Source organism: Eucalyptus grandis, chromosome 11, assembly GCF_016545825.1.
Source record: "Eucalyptus grandis isolate ANBG69807.140 chromosome 11, ASM1654582v1, whole genome shotgun sequence".
NCBI classification, from domain to species: Eukaryota; Viridiplantae; Streptophyta; class Magnoliopsida; order Myrtales; family Myrtaceae; genus Eucalyptus; species Eucalyptus grandis.
The window spans coordinates 33,868,204-33,884,257 of NC_052622.1; the positions used below are offsets into that span (position 1 = coordinate 33,868,204).

At 39.0% G+C, this 16,054-nt stretch overlaps 1 protein-coding gene and 1 pseudogene across 4 annotated transcripts; both read left to right on the plus strand.

Moving 5' to 3' along the window:
* The first annotated feature begins 1,044 nt into the window (after nt 1–1,044).
* Nucleotides 1,045–4,641, plus strand: LOC120286016 (mitochondrial pyruvate carrier 1). Of its 4 annotated transcripts, none has more exons than XM_039304240.1 (6): nt 1,050–1,224; nt 1,357–1,412; nt 3,668–3,776; nt 3,897–3,951; nt 4,036–4,171; nt 4,356–4,641. In XM_039304240.1, the coding sequence occupies exons 3-6, from the start codon at nt 3,684–3,686 to the stop codon at nt 4,393–4,395; spliced, it is 324 nt and encodes a 107-aa protein (XP_039160174.1). In that variant the 5' UTR covers nt 1,050–1,224; nt 1,357–1,412; nt 3,668–3,683; the 3' UTR covers nt 4,396–4,641. The 4 variants fall into 4 exon arrangements, with proteins under 4 accessions (XP_018721040.1, XP_039160174.1, XP_039160172.1 ...); XM_039304238.1 differs by having other exon boundaries at nt 1,051–1,224; nt 3,665–3,776; XM_018865495.2 differs by lacking the exon at nt 4,356–4,641 and having other exon boundaries at nt 1,045–1,224; nt 3,665–3,776; nt 4,036–4,175.
* Nucleotides 4,642–9,363: 4,722 nt separating this feature from the next.
* On the plus strand, nt 9,364–14,035 carry LOC120289900 (annotated as a pseudogene).
* The last annotated feature ends 2,019 nt before the right edge of the window (nt 14,036–16,054 follow it).

Consider the following 16,054-nt stretch of genomic DNA (forward strand, 5'->3'; position numbering starts at 1 on the left):
TTAAACTGACTCTCTAGTAGTTTTCTAGTTACCGCTCCGATTCTAGAAGGCTTAATATATTTTCTTTAATCTAACAATAGGGCCTCACATAGAAAAAGCATCGTTGAAGGAAACCCATTTCCATTTGTAAGGTAAAAAAAAAAAACATGTAATCACTATGTATTAGTTAAGCCAAAAAAGGCTTTGTTTGATATTTAACATAAGTAAAAAGCATCTTCCTTTTATTTACATGCCAATATACGTGAATGTACTCATTAATATTTTTACGTTGTGAAAATATCAAGTGTTTCTAATTCAGGAAAAAAAAGGGTAAATGCATATATCACAAATTTCTAATTAAAAAAAAAGTAAAAACAGAAAAGTCAATCCAAACAAATTGTAAATAGTTTTATTTGAGCGATTATTAATAATAGAGATTTAGTGTGGTATATAAACCAAATATATTTGGATAAACAAAAAAATAAAACCATTTTCAAGTGTGTTTATGTAATTATCCGATTTTATAAGTAAGTGAAATATAGAGCTTTTAAGCCATATAGAGGGCTAGCGATGTGGATTCTTTCTTAAAGCGATAGAAAAATGACACAATTTGTCTATGAACTTTAGTTCATTATGTAATATGGTCTATGAATTTTGGTCCAACATTTAATATGCTCCTTAAACCGTTAATTCATTTAATGCAATCTTTTAAACTTTAGTCTAATGTTCAATATGATTCTTGAATCTTAATTCTTTTGTATAGTTTTGGAACTATATTGAATATCTATTAACAATTCAAGGATCCGCATTGAACAAATCAAAAATCTGGAGACGATATTGCAAATTGAGCTAAAACTTGAGGTTTATATTGTAAAAATTGAAAAATTGAAAATGATATTGCATATTAAATCAAAATTCAGAGATAATTTGTATTATCATCCCTGCATCAATATATCATAATGTTTTTGGATCCCAAGTTGTAATAGGTTTAGTGAAATTTTGACTTTTGAGAAGATAATAAAGAAATGAAGTTGCGGGAGGGGGATTCACGGCCAAGTGTCCAACCCATTTAGGTGAAAGAGGAGATTCTACAGGCCAGAAAAAGTCAAAGAAAGAAAAACAGGGCAGGGAGGGAGGCCTTACCTTCGACATTTCAAACCCGAATCTTGTTGCACGACTGGTGACGAATTGAAGGTCGTGATGCGAAATCTATGATTAACCATATCGAAGAATATCTTCTTTGAGGTAACGCTGGACAAGTGCCATCCTCTTCCGAACTCTTTTTTTTTTTTTGAAGATTTTATGGAGTCCTTGTAGATTTCGTGCTAAATTTTGGTTTTGCTTCTGTGATTTGATGGTTGCAAACTGGGATGTAAGCTGTAAAAGGGGAAGCTTGGATTGGGCGAGATCATTTGAACCCTGATTTCATTAAGGTTGGTTTTGAAGGGGTTTTTCTTTTTTTGGTGAGATGAGCTTAAACTATTGATCTTGCTGTTGAGCGGGTAGATTTTTGATTGAACGTTTGAAAGGATGATTTTGGTTTAGGTTGTCCAGCCTTAAGGCTAAGCTTTTGTGCTTCATTTTCACCGAAATAGACTTCTGAAGCTTCAATTTGAATGGAAAATGCACTCAACTTTTACACCTTTGAGTTGTTGAAGTAATTGGGTAGTTACAGTTCAAGGTAATGAATTTGGAGTTAAGAAGTTTGAAGAATTTAAATGATATGAAATCTGTCCAAAGCTGGACTGATGTGTTTACATGTGGTTTTTGAACTTAATCCATGAAATAAAAAATACTAAATTTTAAGTTTCTTACTGAAGTTAAGAAAGAAAGAAGTTATTAGTTGACAATGGATGATTAGAATGGTGATTTTAGGCGAATTGGATTAAGGGAATATTTGCTGGGCCATCTTGAAGTCAAGTTCTCCCGGACCTTGTGTATTTTAACTCTCTTGGTGTGAAATTGTTTGATCCCCCTAGCACTAGTGATTTAGTGCTGGAGTAAAATATTACTATGGTGAATTGTGTCTATCCTCAAGTGAGTGTGTGATACATGTAATATATGATGGGTCAGTATATGGCACTACACGTGTTTGATGAATTGTGGCAATATGACTGGCTGATGGTATATGCTTTTGTGCACTGATGTGCGTCACATTGTGTGCCTTTTGGTCTATGTGGGTCCTAGCTATTAGCTCAGTGTCACTTTTATTTGCCACTCTTAGGAGCAAGGTCATTGAACGACTTTCTATGTGTGTTAATGGGAACCTGTGTTATGTGTTATATGACTGGACTCATGGCTGGTGGATAAGTGCCACTCTTTCGAGGAATCCTTCATCAGTGGTTGTGGATGACTGACAGATTGAGGAATAGAACCATCTGATTTGATTCATTCTCAATAGCCATGAGAGCAATGTCCTGCTCTCAGGATGAGTCTCTGGCCAGACCATAAAATTCTCTATGCAAACCCACTTATATGTACTTCATTTGATTAATGTGTTGTTTGCAGCATTCATGTTAAACTCGTTTCACCTGCATGTTGCATACCCACGTACATTGCGTGTGATTGTGAAGGTGACTACTTGTATCAAGTGATGTCTTTCAGACCTTGAAATTTCACTGACTGAGGTGGTGCTGTTCGCCCCTTGTTTAACATTTTCAGAATTAGCTGAGAGGGTGTCTTCATCACTTTTGGAGATATAACTGGGAAATTCTCAGGCACTAAAAGTCAAAGTGGACTTAGTTAGAGTTAGAGTTGAGCAACAAATGCTTAGCGTGTCCCCTTGCCTATTTATGTATAAAATTGATTTGTGGTCTGCGTGGGCAAATAGTCCTAGTTCCATTATGGCCAACAGTGAGCCTCCATTGTTCATGTCCTGTAAATGTGTTAAAGTTATGTTGTTGATCAGCCAATTGTGTACCTCCCAGGCTTCTCTATTGTTGACACTTGTACACTGGCCAAGTGTGACCTGAGCCTTGGGTATGTTTATGAAATGGCCTGCTGTGTACATATTATATATGCATGCTATAAGAAAAATAAGATTTTTGCTTTACAGGTTGATTGATATATCAGCTATGTAGGGGGACTCCGTCCTCTTTTCAATAAAATTATACTTTTATGTATATGCTCCGCGGGTTTATAGTAGCCTCCTTGGCATTCACACATGGCGTTATCATGGGGTTTGGGGTGTTGCAGCTCAACTCAACAATGCACAAGAAAGGCTAGTGAATCGACATGTCTTGAACAATTAGCTTCCCCCCTCCTTTATTTTTTGGGCCAGTATCTATGCTTGCCCTTAGTCCTTGCTAGTTATTTCCCTTGTAAGAGGTTAGATTCTTCATGAGAAATCTGTGTTTCAATTGCTGCCTGTCTGGTGGCCATCATTGTAGCTTTTGTTTGAATTTCATCGAAAATATAGTGGGCTTATGCACACTCAGTATGCCATAGTTCTACTAATGAAGGATGCCCTAGTATAAGCACCTGGTGGGCAATAGATGGTGATTTACGCAGAACAGACTACTTCTAGATCTATTGCTATCCCATAATTAAAAAATTTAAGCTATTTTTTGCAAGAAAATTGTTCCATTATAACCTTTGTGGTTGACCATTCTCCAAGTTTGCATGAGATTTATTTTTACATATTATTGGGAGGCAAGCTTCTGATATGTCTGGTGTGAATTTTCAGCAGGAATTACTTGCTACAAATGGCTTCTTTCCGAGCTTTCTTGAACAGTCCCGTTGGCCCCAAAACTACTCATTTCTGGGGACCAGTTGCAAACTGGGGATTCGTGGTTGCTGTATGCTTCTTCTCCATAATGTCTATTTCCAAATGCCTTCATTAGTGACTAATGAAACATCTTGAAGCCTGGATTTTCAACTTTTTCACTAATGTTCAACTTATTTGTTGCTTCCAATAGGGATTGGTTGACATGCAGAAACCACCAGAGATGATATCAGGCAACATGACAGCAGGTTAGCAATTTCTGTTCCAAAAGCAACTAATTTTATTATCTTCTTATCATGTCAAGCCAGCTCACCTTTGCGTCTTGATTGCAGCTATGTGTATATATTCTGCATTGTTTATGAGGTTTGCATGGATGGTGCAGCCACGGAACTACCTACTCCTTGCATGCCATGCCTCAAATGAATCTGTCCAGCTCTATCAACTATCCCGTTGGGCAACGGCTCAAGGGTAAGTTCCAATTGCAACACTGGTTTAATACACTCTCTACACATCACCTCAAGTATACACATAAAGATCTGTTTAGTTTCTTAGGTTTGATGTGTATCATATGATTTTAGTTGTGGTTGTGGCTTTGACTGGGAGATGCATAAGCAGGTAAACATTGTGTGACTTGCTCTTTTCTTTGTTATAGGTACTTGTCCCAGAAGAAAGACAAAGCCTCGTCACAATAATATGTTGCTGGGTCTTTCTTTCCCCATTTCACTGGTCTTGTGGTGATTTCTTCCCAGGAGTTCCTGAGAAGTTTGCTTTCATGCTATCCAAACCATAATTGGCAGGTCTTGTGTGATCGCAACTTGATTCGTATTTTTTCGCATCATTGTTGACGATTTACTTTCAGCAAGTGATGCTTGCATGGAAACTTAACCTCCTGTTGGACTTGGATGCCCAATGATATATCCCTCGAACCGTCGCATTTCCTTGGTTGTGCACACCAAGCATGGCTTTTGTTGGCATGGTTCATGAGGACAGGTCGGTATCGTCACATAGGACTACACTGTCTGCTGCGGTCTAAGTGGAGATCAGATATTAGGATCTGTGAAAGTGTTGTGCACGTTTGTGAGGAGACGTTAGAGGAAGCATTTCATGTGGTTTCAATGGGGACACTTTCCTCTAGCGATTTTAAGTTTGGTGGTCTGCTGGGTTTTCGGGTCCCTGTCATATCTATTAACAGGAAATCAAACGGATGGATTCTCGGGGTCCCACATTGATGTCCGTCTAGTCATCTTGTTGTCTGTCGTTTTCAGTGCAGTGAGGGCGTGGCTGGTGCTTTTTAGGGGTGAGCATGGTCCCGGTTGGTCCGGACCACCCCTAACCCTAGGACTAACTCGTACAGTGTCGGTCCTCAATTTTTAGGACCGAAGACCGACTCTGTGGCCTGGGGCACAGGCGACCCATCGATCCACCCGGGCCCGGTCCGGTTAGGGGTCAATCCAATCGATCGATAATTTTTTTCGTCTTATTTTTTATACTCCCTAAAAATGCAAATCTACAAATTCAAATTATACATCCATCGACAATACGACATTGTACAACTAAACTATAAATACCAATACATATTTAGCAAATTTAAGATAACACAATAATAGAAATTTTGTACTTGGTAACCGTTCATCGAGATATGAGACAAGATGGAAAGTTCTTGTAATCATCTATCTTTAATATTCATAACATCATATGTAAAAGTGTTTTCCCGCATTCGATCATGTAGAGTCTACTCAACCAAAAAATGAGCTTCACACCACTTGACTAGCAAGTCACCGTAGCAACTGCAGTATTACTCTACTCTTCAAAAACTTCTACCATTTGACACAAATTGAAAAGCAAAATGTAGCTGAAATTTATTAGTAAAATACAATTAAACCATAAAAAGTTCAAAATACTTAATATAAACCATGAATATATAACTTCACATCTTGTTAATTCACTTGAACTTTTAAACACTTGAAAACAAAACAAACAACACATAATTAATACTTAACAAAATTTTAAATTGAAATTATTATTAGTACTATTGGTAGAACATCTCAATATAATATAATATAACGGATATTTTACTTAGGTTTGAATATATAAAAGAATTATAAATAATATAATATAATATATATGGTTGGTCAGGGGTTGGACCGACCCAAAACTCTTAGAACCGATGACCACCTCGAAATGCGGTGTTGATCCTGGAATTTCGGGGACCAAGGACTGACCTAATCCCCTTGAGAACCAGGACCCGGGACCGGCGGGGTTGGGCCGGTCCCTAGACCGACATTGCTCACCCCTAGTGCTTTTGCGGGATTCAAATAATTCGTGGATAAGCAAGCGGAATGCACATAAAATATTTTAAACCCATTACATCGGTGCCAATTGGGTCTTGAAATTTTTAATTGGATTAATTTAATTTTTAAATTTTTCATATTTTATCAATTAATTCGGTCTTGAAATTTTTAATTGGATTAATTTAATTTTTAAATTTTTCATATTTAATCAATTAAGTCCATTCGATCAATTTAGGTTGGAGTTTCGAGGTGGACCGGCTATTCTATGTAACATAGGGTCGACGTTAATGTCAATAATTTCTAGTTTAAATTAGCCAAATTGATTCAATTGACAAAATATGAAAATATTTAAAATTAAATTAGCCAAATTTAAAGATTCATGACTGAATTAATGTTAATGCAATTGATTTATGACTTTTTGGTACTTTCCAATCGGTGAGCAATATTGGTATTTTCACAGATTTAGTTTTGTAATGCATTTGAATTGGTTTCTAGAGGTGATTTGGAACTAACTAAAATAATAAAGTTGACTAAACTTCATGTTAAGAGCATGTATATTCGATTAGGTTTAGATCTAATTCCAATCTCAAGTTAAAGAATTTTTTTTTTTTTATGGTGATAAACCCCAAAGCCAACAATGGCGGGAAGAACTGTGGCAACATGAAGAAACCACCATCTCATGCCACCGGGTAAGTCACCAAGTAACTCCATTAGCCCCCTTGCGTTGCAAAGGCTTCAAACCTCTCACCTCTCCCTCAAAGGATCACTGAAGCCTATCCATTGGAGCCATCACGCCCGGTAGTCAAGTTAAAGGATGCTTTCATGTTGCCTAATTGAATAAAATTTAAAGAGCAAGTATGGAGTTCGAAGCCTTCACCCCTCATTATGATCTTCCACTCATAGAAAGTACAATACATAATCTAAGCAAGTGATTATGCAAGTGTGTTGACGTAAAGCAAATAATCTGGTGATGGATATTGTCGGCTTTGGTTGAGGTAAGTCGAGTCAAAACCCACCTCCAGTCAAAACCCAATGTAAATCAATCGAATCAATTCACTAAACTAAAGATAACATTCTATTTTTATTTGTGTTATTACTAGTTTTAAGTTATTGATCTTGAGCTTTTCTTGAACTCCTCGTTTTCCCACGGGAGATATCAATCCTATGCATATTAAGGGTTCTCCTAAGTCATAGAGGAGCCTAGTCGAGCAACTAAAGAAGGTGGTGCTTCACGTGGATGGGAGTAAATGTGACGTTACTCCATGTCTACCAAACCCAGTAGTCCCCTTTCGACCCAAAAAAGGAAAAACTAGTAGTCCACTCGATTGTTTAAGGAACTCTACGATCGAGGCAATGTCCTTTTCTTTCCCTCCCGTTTTTGGCTAAAACCAAATCGCCCCCGTCTTGCTGGCGTGCTTCACGTGGATCCAGCTTTCAGACCAATCAAGAACAGAAGCAACGTGTTAAAATGTACAGAAAATATGCACATGTTTCTAACGTGGAGAGCTGTCGGTTGGCCTAATATGCCTCACCAATTTTTATTTCAAACATTAGCCGTTCGAGCTTCATAATCAATGTTAAAGAGCAAGTGGAGCACATTCGAGGCAAGACTTTTACTTATGATTTGACGACTTTCAATTCCATGCAAGAAAATTTCTTTTATCTCAATTATTATTTCAAGAAATGATTGTATAAAATATTTGATTTATTATGAAAATAACTGTTTGGACTACAAAAAACTAAATAATAAAAAATTATAAATTATTACAGGCTTTTAAAGAATTTATTGGTCATAATAATTTCTTATTTTCATAATAGCTCAAAAATTGTTGTGTTAGCAAAATCATATTATTTTTTACCCAATTTACTTTCGCTTCTCATGAGAGGATTTCTCAAGCATTTTGTGTGAAATGTTAAGCAATAACATTGATACATACTGCCGCCTTGGTGGCCATGATGGTTTGGGCTTTCTTTCCCTCACGAAAGAGAGAAGTTGAATCTCCCGGAGTTTACTCACACCGCTGCATACGGTTCCCGGGTCAAAAAAAAAAAAAAAAACATTGATACATAACACCACCACCTTGGTGGCCGCCTCATGAAGGGAAGGAGTTCGAATCTCATCACGATCGCTTAGGGTCTTAAGTGGGCTGCCTCACGAAGGGGAGGAGTTCGAATCCCCTCACAGCCGCTTGGGGTCTTAAGTGGGACGTCAGAGGAGTGGTGGATCCTCCCGCTTACGTGTCCCCCCAAGTTTACTCGCTGGTAGGAGTGGCAAATGGGTGGGTGCTGGGGTTGTGTATGGGTCGGGTCGAAAATGGGTCGACCCATTAGACCCATTTAATCCATTTTGACCTATATTTTTATAATGTAAATTTAGTGACCCATACTCAACCCGACACGTATTGTTAAAACCTACTTATTATTAAAATATTTTTATGCAATACAAATTTTTTAATAATTTTTATGCAATACAAATTTAATGAAATTTTTTTTATAATTCTTTTTAAAATATTTTTAAAAAAATCGAATTTTTTTAATTTTTTAAAAATATAATTTTTAATTTTAATGATTATTTCTCTTTTTCTCTTTTATTTTATTTTATTTTCTTTTTCTTCGACCAACCGCCGACCATAATGACGGTTGGCGACCGGCCATAGGCGAGATCGAGCTCTAAGCATCGGGCGGGGTTTGATCTCGCCGATCCAAGAAAGCCAAGGCCCCGCCCGACACCGACAAGCTCAAGTCTCGCTAGATCGGCGAGTCTTGAGCCTTGCTAGTCGTCGGCGAGGTCGAGCCTCGCCGAATCTGTCAAGACTCAAGCTTGCCGGTGTCGAGCAAGGCTCGGCCTCGTCGGATCGGTGAGATTGAGCCTCGCCCGACGCCGGCGAGCTTGTGTCTCGCCGGGCCCAACGCCGCCGAGCTCGAGCCTCACTAGTTGTCGGCGAGGCCGAGATCCGGCAAGGCTCAATCGTCGACGACCTTTGAGGGAGTGGCGGAGGCGAGCCTTAGAGGCGGGCGGCAGAGGCGAGTGGCGAAGGCGGCTCGGAGGCGAGTGGCGGAGGGCTGTCGAAGGGCTGAAGAATGTGAAGTTCATGTTTTTTAGGTTTTAGAAATGGGTCGAAAATGGGTCAAAACTTATAACCCATTTTCGACTCATATAAAACTGAACTTCAAATGGGTCGAATGTGGGTTATGACCCATTACAACTTCATAACCCACATTCGACCCATTTGTAAAAATTATGGGTGACTCATTTTGCCACCTTACTCATCGGTTACTGGTTGTACGGGTTCCTGGTCATAAAAAAAATAAAATAAATAACATTGATACATAACGTGATATGCCAACACACGGTAAGAAAAGTGGGGAATGGTGGTTAGTCATCGAGAATTGCACTTTGTTCAATAGTCATATCATCTCGTGTTTTTAAGTCTCTGTAAAGACCGCGAGCAGTCGCCGCCGTCGCCATCTTCATCTTCATCATTTCACGATGGCTAAAACTAGTCACCGCACCAAGAACTCGAACCCATCAATGGCTTCTGCGCCGAAACCAGGACCTTCCGCAGCCTCAGGCCCTCCGTCCCTCTCCTCCTCCTTCCCCTCCCCATTTCGCTCACCGACTTCCTCTTCTCCATCCTCCCTCCTCCTCCTCCTCTTCGCCGTTCCTCGTCGACGCCGCCTGCGGCCACCGGATCACCTACCCGCGCTTCATCTCGCAATGCCGGGCTCTCTCGTCCTTCCTCGTCAGCCGCTTCCCTTCCTCTCCAAGAACGACGTCGTCCTCGTCCTCCCGTCATTTTCCCTCCACGTCCCCGTCATCTACTTCACTCTCCTCTCCCTCGGCATCGTCGTGTCCCCGGCGAACCCCCTGAGCTCCGCCTCCGAGACCCGCCACCTGGTCGGGCTCAGCAAGCCCGTCCTCGCTTTCGTCACCTCCCAAGCAGCTCACAAGCTGCCTACGCTCAGGCACGGCACCATCCTCATCGACTCGCCCGAGTTCGAGTCCGTTTTGACCCGGAGCGGCCTGAAGGAGACCGATCCCGTTCTCCGCAATGTCAACCAGGTCACGCAGGCCGACCCCGCGACGATTCTCTACTCTTCGGGCACGACGGGCCGGGTCAAGGGCGTACTCATGACCCACGGAAACATGATCGCGGGGGTCGCCGGCGCTCGCCAACCCGAGCCAGGCCCAAAGCCCGTTTGGCTGTTTCCGCTTCCCCTGTTCCACGTGTATGGTTTTGCGTCGATATTGAGAGCCTTTGGGATGGGGGCGACCGTGGTTTTGATGGGCAAGTTCGAGTTTGAGGCCATGCTGAAGGCCCTGGAGAAGTATAGAGTCGGCTTGTTGCCGGTGTCGCCGCCGGTCGTGCTAGCGTTGGTGAAGTCGGAGCTGATCGGGAAGTATGACCTCAGCTCACTCCACACCGTCATGTGCGGCGGAGCGCCGCTTGGGAAGGAGGTTTCCCAGCGGTTCCAGCAGCAATTCCCTAACGTGGAGCTGGTGCAGGTAAAATGCCATTAGTGTTAAAAAGATATTAAAATAAGCATAACTTCCATATTTTGTAATTTATTTGGCAAAAAAATAGTTAGCCCTTTAATTTTAGGATTAATACAAAAAAAAAACTTTAAAGTAATGCATCTGTTACAAATTTACCATAAAATAATTTTTTGACCACAAAAAATCCGAAATTGGTATATTTGTGATATTAATTTTCATTATATTTTATTGTCAAATTATTGAGTTAGATGACATGTAACAATTGACGAGTATGTCGGTTTTGGATTTTTTTCCTCCGATCCTAGTTTGTGGTGTTTAGTTATATTAATTTAATTTAACGGAAATTAATAGATAACAAATTTGTCACAAATTTTTTGTAGGTAAAAAATTATTATTTGGCAAATTTTGTCATAGACATATAAGTTTGAAATTTTTCGTGATATTAATTCTTAATTTTAATCCCGAAAAGAAATGGCTGACTTCGATGAAAATAAAAACTGACCTAAAATCACTGCTGGCTTTGGACATCATTGGTAATCCATATAGAACACGATACTTGTTTTCCTCCATTTCATGCTATGTCAAGGTGACAAAGATTAGTTTTTGCATATTTACTAAATTGGTTTCAATTCAGTCCAAAGGTGAAATCCCTATGCCAAAACTCATGAGATATGTAAGGAATTACCGGTATTATTAATGTACGGGTAAAAACCAAACTAAAGTCTTAAGCCCCAAATCATTTAGTACTAGACCAATTACTTACATGCCAAAATGCTTGGGCATGATTTCTTTATTTATTTAAGTACGACTTTTTAACTATGTGGCACTCAATAACGTTTTTTTCCAATTACTTGAGTGTAATATTACTTTTCAATTGATTATTTGAGTGCAAAAAATTCTTAAAAACGTTCACCACAAGTGTTATGCCATGTTAGATTTCTAGAATTTGGGTGAATGTTTTTAAGAAGTTTTGGTAGTGATCAAATGAAAGTTATGGTACATAAGTGAATGTTTTTCTTTTTAAAGTTATCACACTTGAGTGGTCGAAAAAAAAGTTATGACACTTAAGTGAGTCTCATTTGAAAATTATGGTACTTATAGTGTTCTTATCCGCCAATGAGTGATGAGCACTACCTAACCGATTGCATTATATGACCTCAATTTGAAATTACCCAACGACGGATCTTAAGATAAAATTGTTGCATCAGATATATTAAATCAACAATCACTCAATGCATTACGTTCATTGAATTACACTATAACTCAATTTGGTATTCATAGGCTTACCCCCATAGGTACCGCATCCGTACCATGACTGTGCTGTGCTAGAAATTTGGATGACGACGACATGAAAGAATTGAAGAACATGAGGAAGTAGATACGGGCACATAGTTTTGAGTTGATGGATGCAAAAGATCAATAGATGTAAATGACTAATGGCTTTTTCTACATCGACATGTCCAAATGAACTTTTCAGAGTTATGCATTGACAGAGAGCCTCTTAGGAAGTAGGATGATGGGGCCTGATGAGACCAAGCAATACGGCTCCATTGGTCGCCTTGCCGAGTATATGGAAGCCAAAATAGTCGATCCTGTTACTGGAGAAGCTCTACCTCCTGGCTGCAAAGGCGAATTGTGGCTGCGTGGCCCAGCCATCATGAAAGGTCGATAGTCATGAAAGGTCGATAGTCATACCACAATCTCTCATCCTGGATTGCTTTCCTTCTGGAATCTGTGAATAAAACCTATCTGGAGATCTGTTGCACATTTTGTTCAAGCACCATAAAGTTAGGAAATGCCCAGTCTTTCTATTGAAACACTGACTCGCTTACAAAAATTGCAGCACAAAATTAGATATCCCGGTTTCCTCGGACATCGTCAATTACTACGCTGCTTCCTGCATAAGGATTTCTCATTTCACTGCTGGAACTCCTCTTTGAGCTTCACGTATCACTTGTGAAACTCAGATGTTCTGAATCTCTCTGATTCCATTTAGGTTATGTTGGAGATGAAAAGGCGACGGCTGAGACATTGGATCCTGACGGTTGGCTAAAAACTGGCGATCTTTGTTACTTTGACTCGGAGGGGTTCCTCTACATTGTAGATAGGCTAAAGGAATTGATAAAATACAAGGCATATCAGGTAGCTTCTGTCGTAAGGAATCTTTTGCTGGTGAAATCTGATGCTTTGCATTTTTCCCTAATCAGATTTTGTCATCTCAATCTCATTCCTACAGGTTCCACCTGCTGAATCGGAGCATTTACTTCAATCTTATCAACAAATTGCAGAAGCTGCAGTTATACCGTATGCTCCAGTGCTTGTCTTATGACCTTTATAGATGCATTGAGAGTTTTTTTTTTGGGGTCAAACATGGATGCATAGAGTTTTCATGAGCAAAAAGTCTCATTTTATTTTTATTTACCATTCACTGACCTTTTAATTACTTGGAGGACATGCAAAGTATTGGTGAGTCGATGTTTAAAAGGTCGAGAGTTATCCTACCATTGTGTGGAATGATGATTGACAGAAGATGTACTATTGCGATCGCATTTACTTTTGAGGCAAATCTTTATCTGCTTATAATGGACTCGTCGAACTTTGGTGTGTTGTGAAATCCATAAATGTGCTTTCTTTTTGGCTAAGTGGCTCATTGCGTAAGAAACCAACGAGACTAATCCAAGTGTATTGTTTGGGATCAGGTATCCTGATGAAGAGGCAGGGCAGGTTCCAATGGCTTTCGTGGTGAGGAAGCCTGGTGCATGCGTTACAGAATCTGAAATCATGGATTTCATTGCTGAACAGGTATGGTCCTCCTGGATTCATCTGTTTTGGAAGACTCTTCTTCAGTTTTTAGATTTTCCCAGGGAAATAGAGGAGTTGATGTCCTGAAGATACTAAATGCAAACGCTGAGGCACCTATTCATTGGCTATGAGAAAAACTGACTTTATTTTTCTCGATATCATAGGGGACACTATTTGATTCCCAATCACTGACTTGCTAGGCACCTGGTGTTCTTAACAGCATGCAGGGCGATTGGTCGAGTACCCCAACGAGTCTTAATATCGCCTATGAAAGCATCTGCTCCAACCCTTGTTCTAGTCCATGCTGCTAATGTTCTTCTTTCCTCCCTTTAACCCCAATTTGTCACTTAACATTTCGGCGAGCTGTCAGTGCTACTAGATCTATCCAACAAAATGGGCGTGGTCGTTTGTACTATACCTTTGTTTCACTTGCTATAGCTTACTTGGGTAACATAGCTCAATCAGAAAACTTGTTCCATTTAAGTAGCACAGAGCGAATTTGCAGTGTGTTCAGCCTGGTCCAAACCCATAGACAACCCTACTCTATTCTCTGATTACGTTAAACTGGATTGGCAGGTCGCTCCATACAAGAAGATAAGGCGTGTCGCTTTTATCAGTAGCATCCCCACAAATTCTGCGGGAAAGATCTTGAGAAGGGAGCTCATCAATCATGCTTTATCTGCTGGTTCAGCTAGATTGTAAATCTTTGACCAGGAAAAGAAGTCCGATTCTACTTTTAAGTAAAACAGGCCATTGTTATCAGTTCTCTGTATTTGGCAATTTGCTGCTCTATGGTATTAATGTTGTACTTGTTTTTGGAAGTGATTCACCATTCCTTACCAAAGACAGATAAACCCGGCGAAATGTAATCCCAACTGAATCTTATACCAGTTCTTTAGAGAAACCGTGCTTGTTAATACTGGTCTAAAGTGGTTGAGTTCAATTCCCCACTTGGGTCCTTATATTCTTGTGTCGTGTTTTGTCATTGTTTTTTTGATGAAATATGCCATTATCATCACCCTCTGCGTTTGGTGCTCCATGGGATGCAAGATTTAGTACCAGTGGTTGGAAATGATTGATCATTCCTAGCAGAAGACACGTTACAAATCCAAAATTCAGGGCAGCCCCTTGTGATATGTGTACATGGCTGTGTAAGTGTCTAGTCTCTCTTGCCCCTGGCTCTGATTTTATTTTGCTCATTCCCTCCTATTGAAATGCGATGTTGATCTAGGAAACTTGTCGTTTATAAATGCGAGTTGAGTTTTAGATCACATCAAGCGATAGTGGAATATTTCAACAACGCTGATAAACAATAATACCTAATGATTTTAGTTGTCTAAATGGTCGAGCTCGAGTCGCTTTAGATGCAAAGGTTGGTCATATTGTGTTTCCGAGTTAAATAATCAGTTTCCTCGGCCCAACCTGCCACCACAGCGTTCAGCTAAATGGGTACTAAATTTCCTTGTGCTTGGACAAGGCAGGAGCATACACACAAGCATTCATGTCACGACTCTGAAGTCAAAACTGATTGTAGGCGGTCCTCTATGTGAACTTGACTCATTTTCAAATTGTAGAGTCCTAAAATATTTGGCTCAATGTTCAATCAAATTCTAAATGTTCAAATTTATTCAATCATGTTCTAAATATTTTGAATTTACATAGTAATTAGCAACCTATATTAAATCTTCTGAGAACTTTACTTTGAATTTTATTATGACAAGTCAAATTGCTGCAACAAGACTCTGTTTGCAAGTTACAAAAAGTAAGGATGATTACAAATTACAATCGTCAAAAAGTAGTGCTTGCTTTATTTACTAACGACAATGGCAATTACAGACCCGTAAAGGAATAGTACTATTTTTAAGGAAAATGACTTCGTCTTTGGTAAACTATTGTTTCTGAGAAAATTACTTCCTTCGGAAGGCACATTTACTTTCATTCTTTATGACTTACAGGAAAATTATCCCCATGATGTTTACGAAAATTTAGGTTAATGGTTAAGTGATTAGAATTTTCACCTCACGCGATCTGTAGTCAAATTACTATCCTCGACTGTAATTGCTAACTACAAGTGTAACTAAACTATGAGGAATTTGAGAAAAATTATACCCCACGAAGGAGACCGATGGAGCAAACTTACTACTTTTAAATAAAATTAGTTGCACTTAGAAAACATGTTACTAATTTTCATTTATGAAAACTTATAGGGAAATTACTATTACAATTGTTGAGGATGGTTGAGACAATTTCAGATTAAGTACTCGTAGCAATTTTAAGTTATGAAATCAATAGCCTAATAGCTACTTGTAAAAGTTCTAAGTGCTATTGATTCATTGCATGTTCGGAGAAATTGCGATTTATAGAAGTAAAATTACTAACATAAAGTGAAACTGACATTTTCATGTATTAAAAAAGAGAATGAGAAAATGAGAGAAAATTCAAAATATCGTGTAGACTTCTTGAGGGTTGAACGCATACCCGATCTATCTTATTATCATCTATATAGATTAATCAAAAGTCTTATTTAGCACTATCGTTGAATTTTTTCTCATGATTCAATGTTTGAAATGCATCAAAGGAAGGACCTAATAATCGAGCGATGTTGAATAAAATAAGATTGATTTACAAAATTAATATGTTAAATGATATGAAATGTAAATAGTCGTTTAGATAATTAGGTCATGTATAATATCAATACCACGTAGCATTTCTTTCACAATAAATGCTTGAGTTGTTTGGCACATCAATTAAAATCCTTTC

Excerpts from the sequence above, each read along its gene's own strand:
- LOC120286016 (XM_039304240.1), top strand. The coding sequence starts at position 3,684 with ATGGCTTCTTTCCGAGCTTTCTTGAACAGTCCCGTTGGCCCCAAAACT. Across the intron at positions 3,777-3,896 it reads ACTGGGGATTCGTGGTTGCT|GGATTGGTTGACATGCAGAA; the intron begins GTATGCTTCTTC and ends TGCTTCCAATAG. Across the intron at positions 4,172-4,355 it reads CGTTGGGCAACGGCTCAAGG|GTACTTGTCCCAGAAGAAAG; the intron begins GTAAGTTCCAAT and ends TCTTTGTTATAG.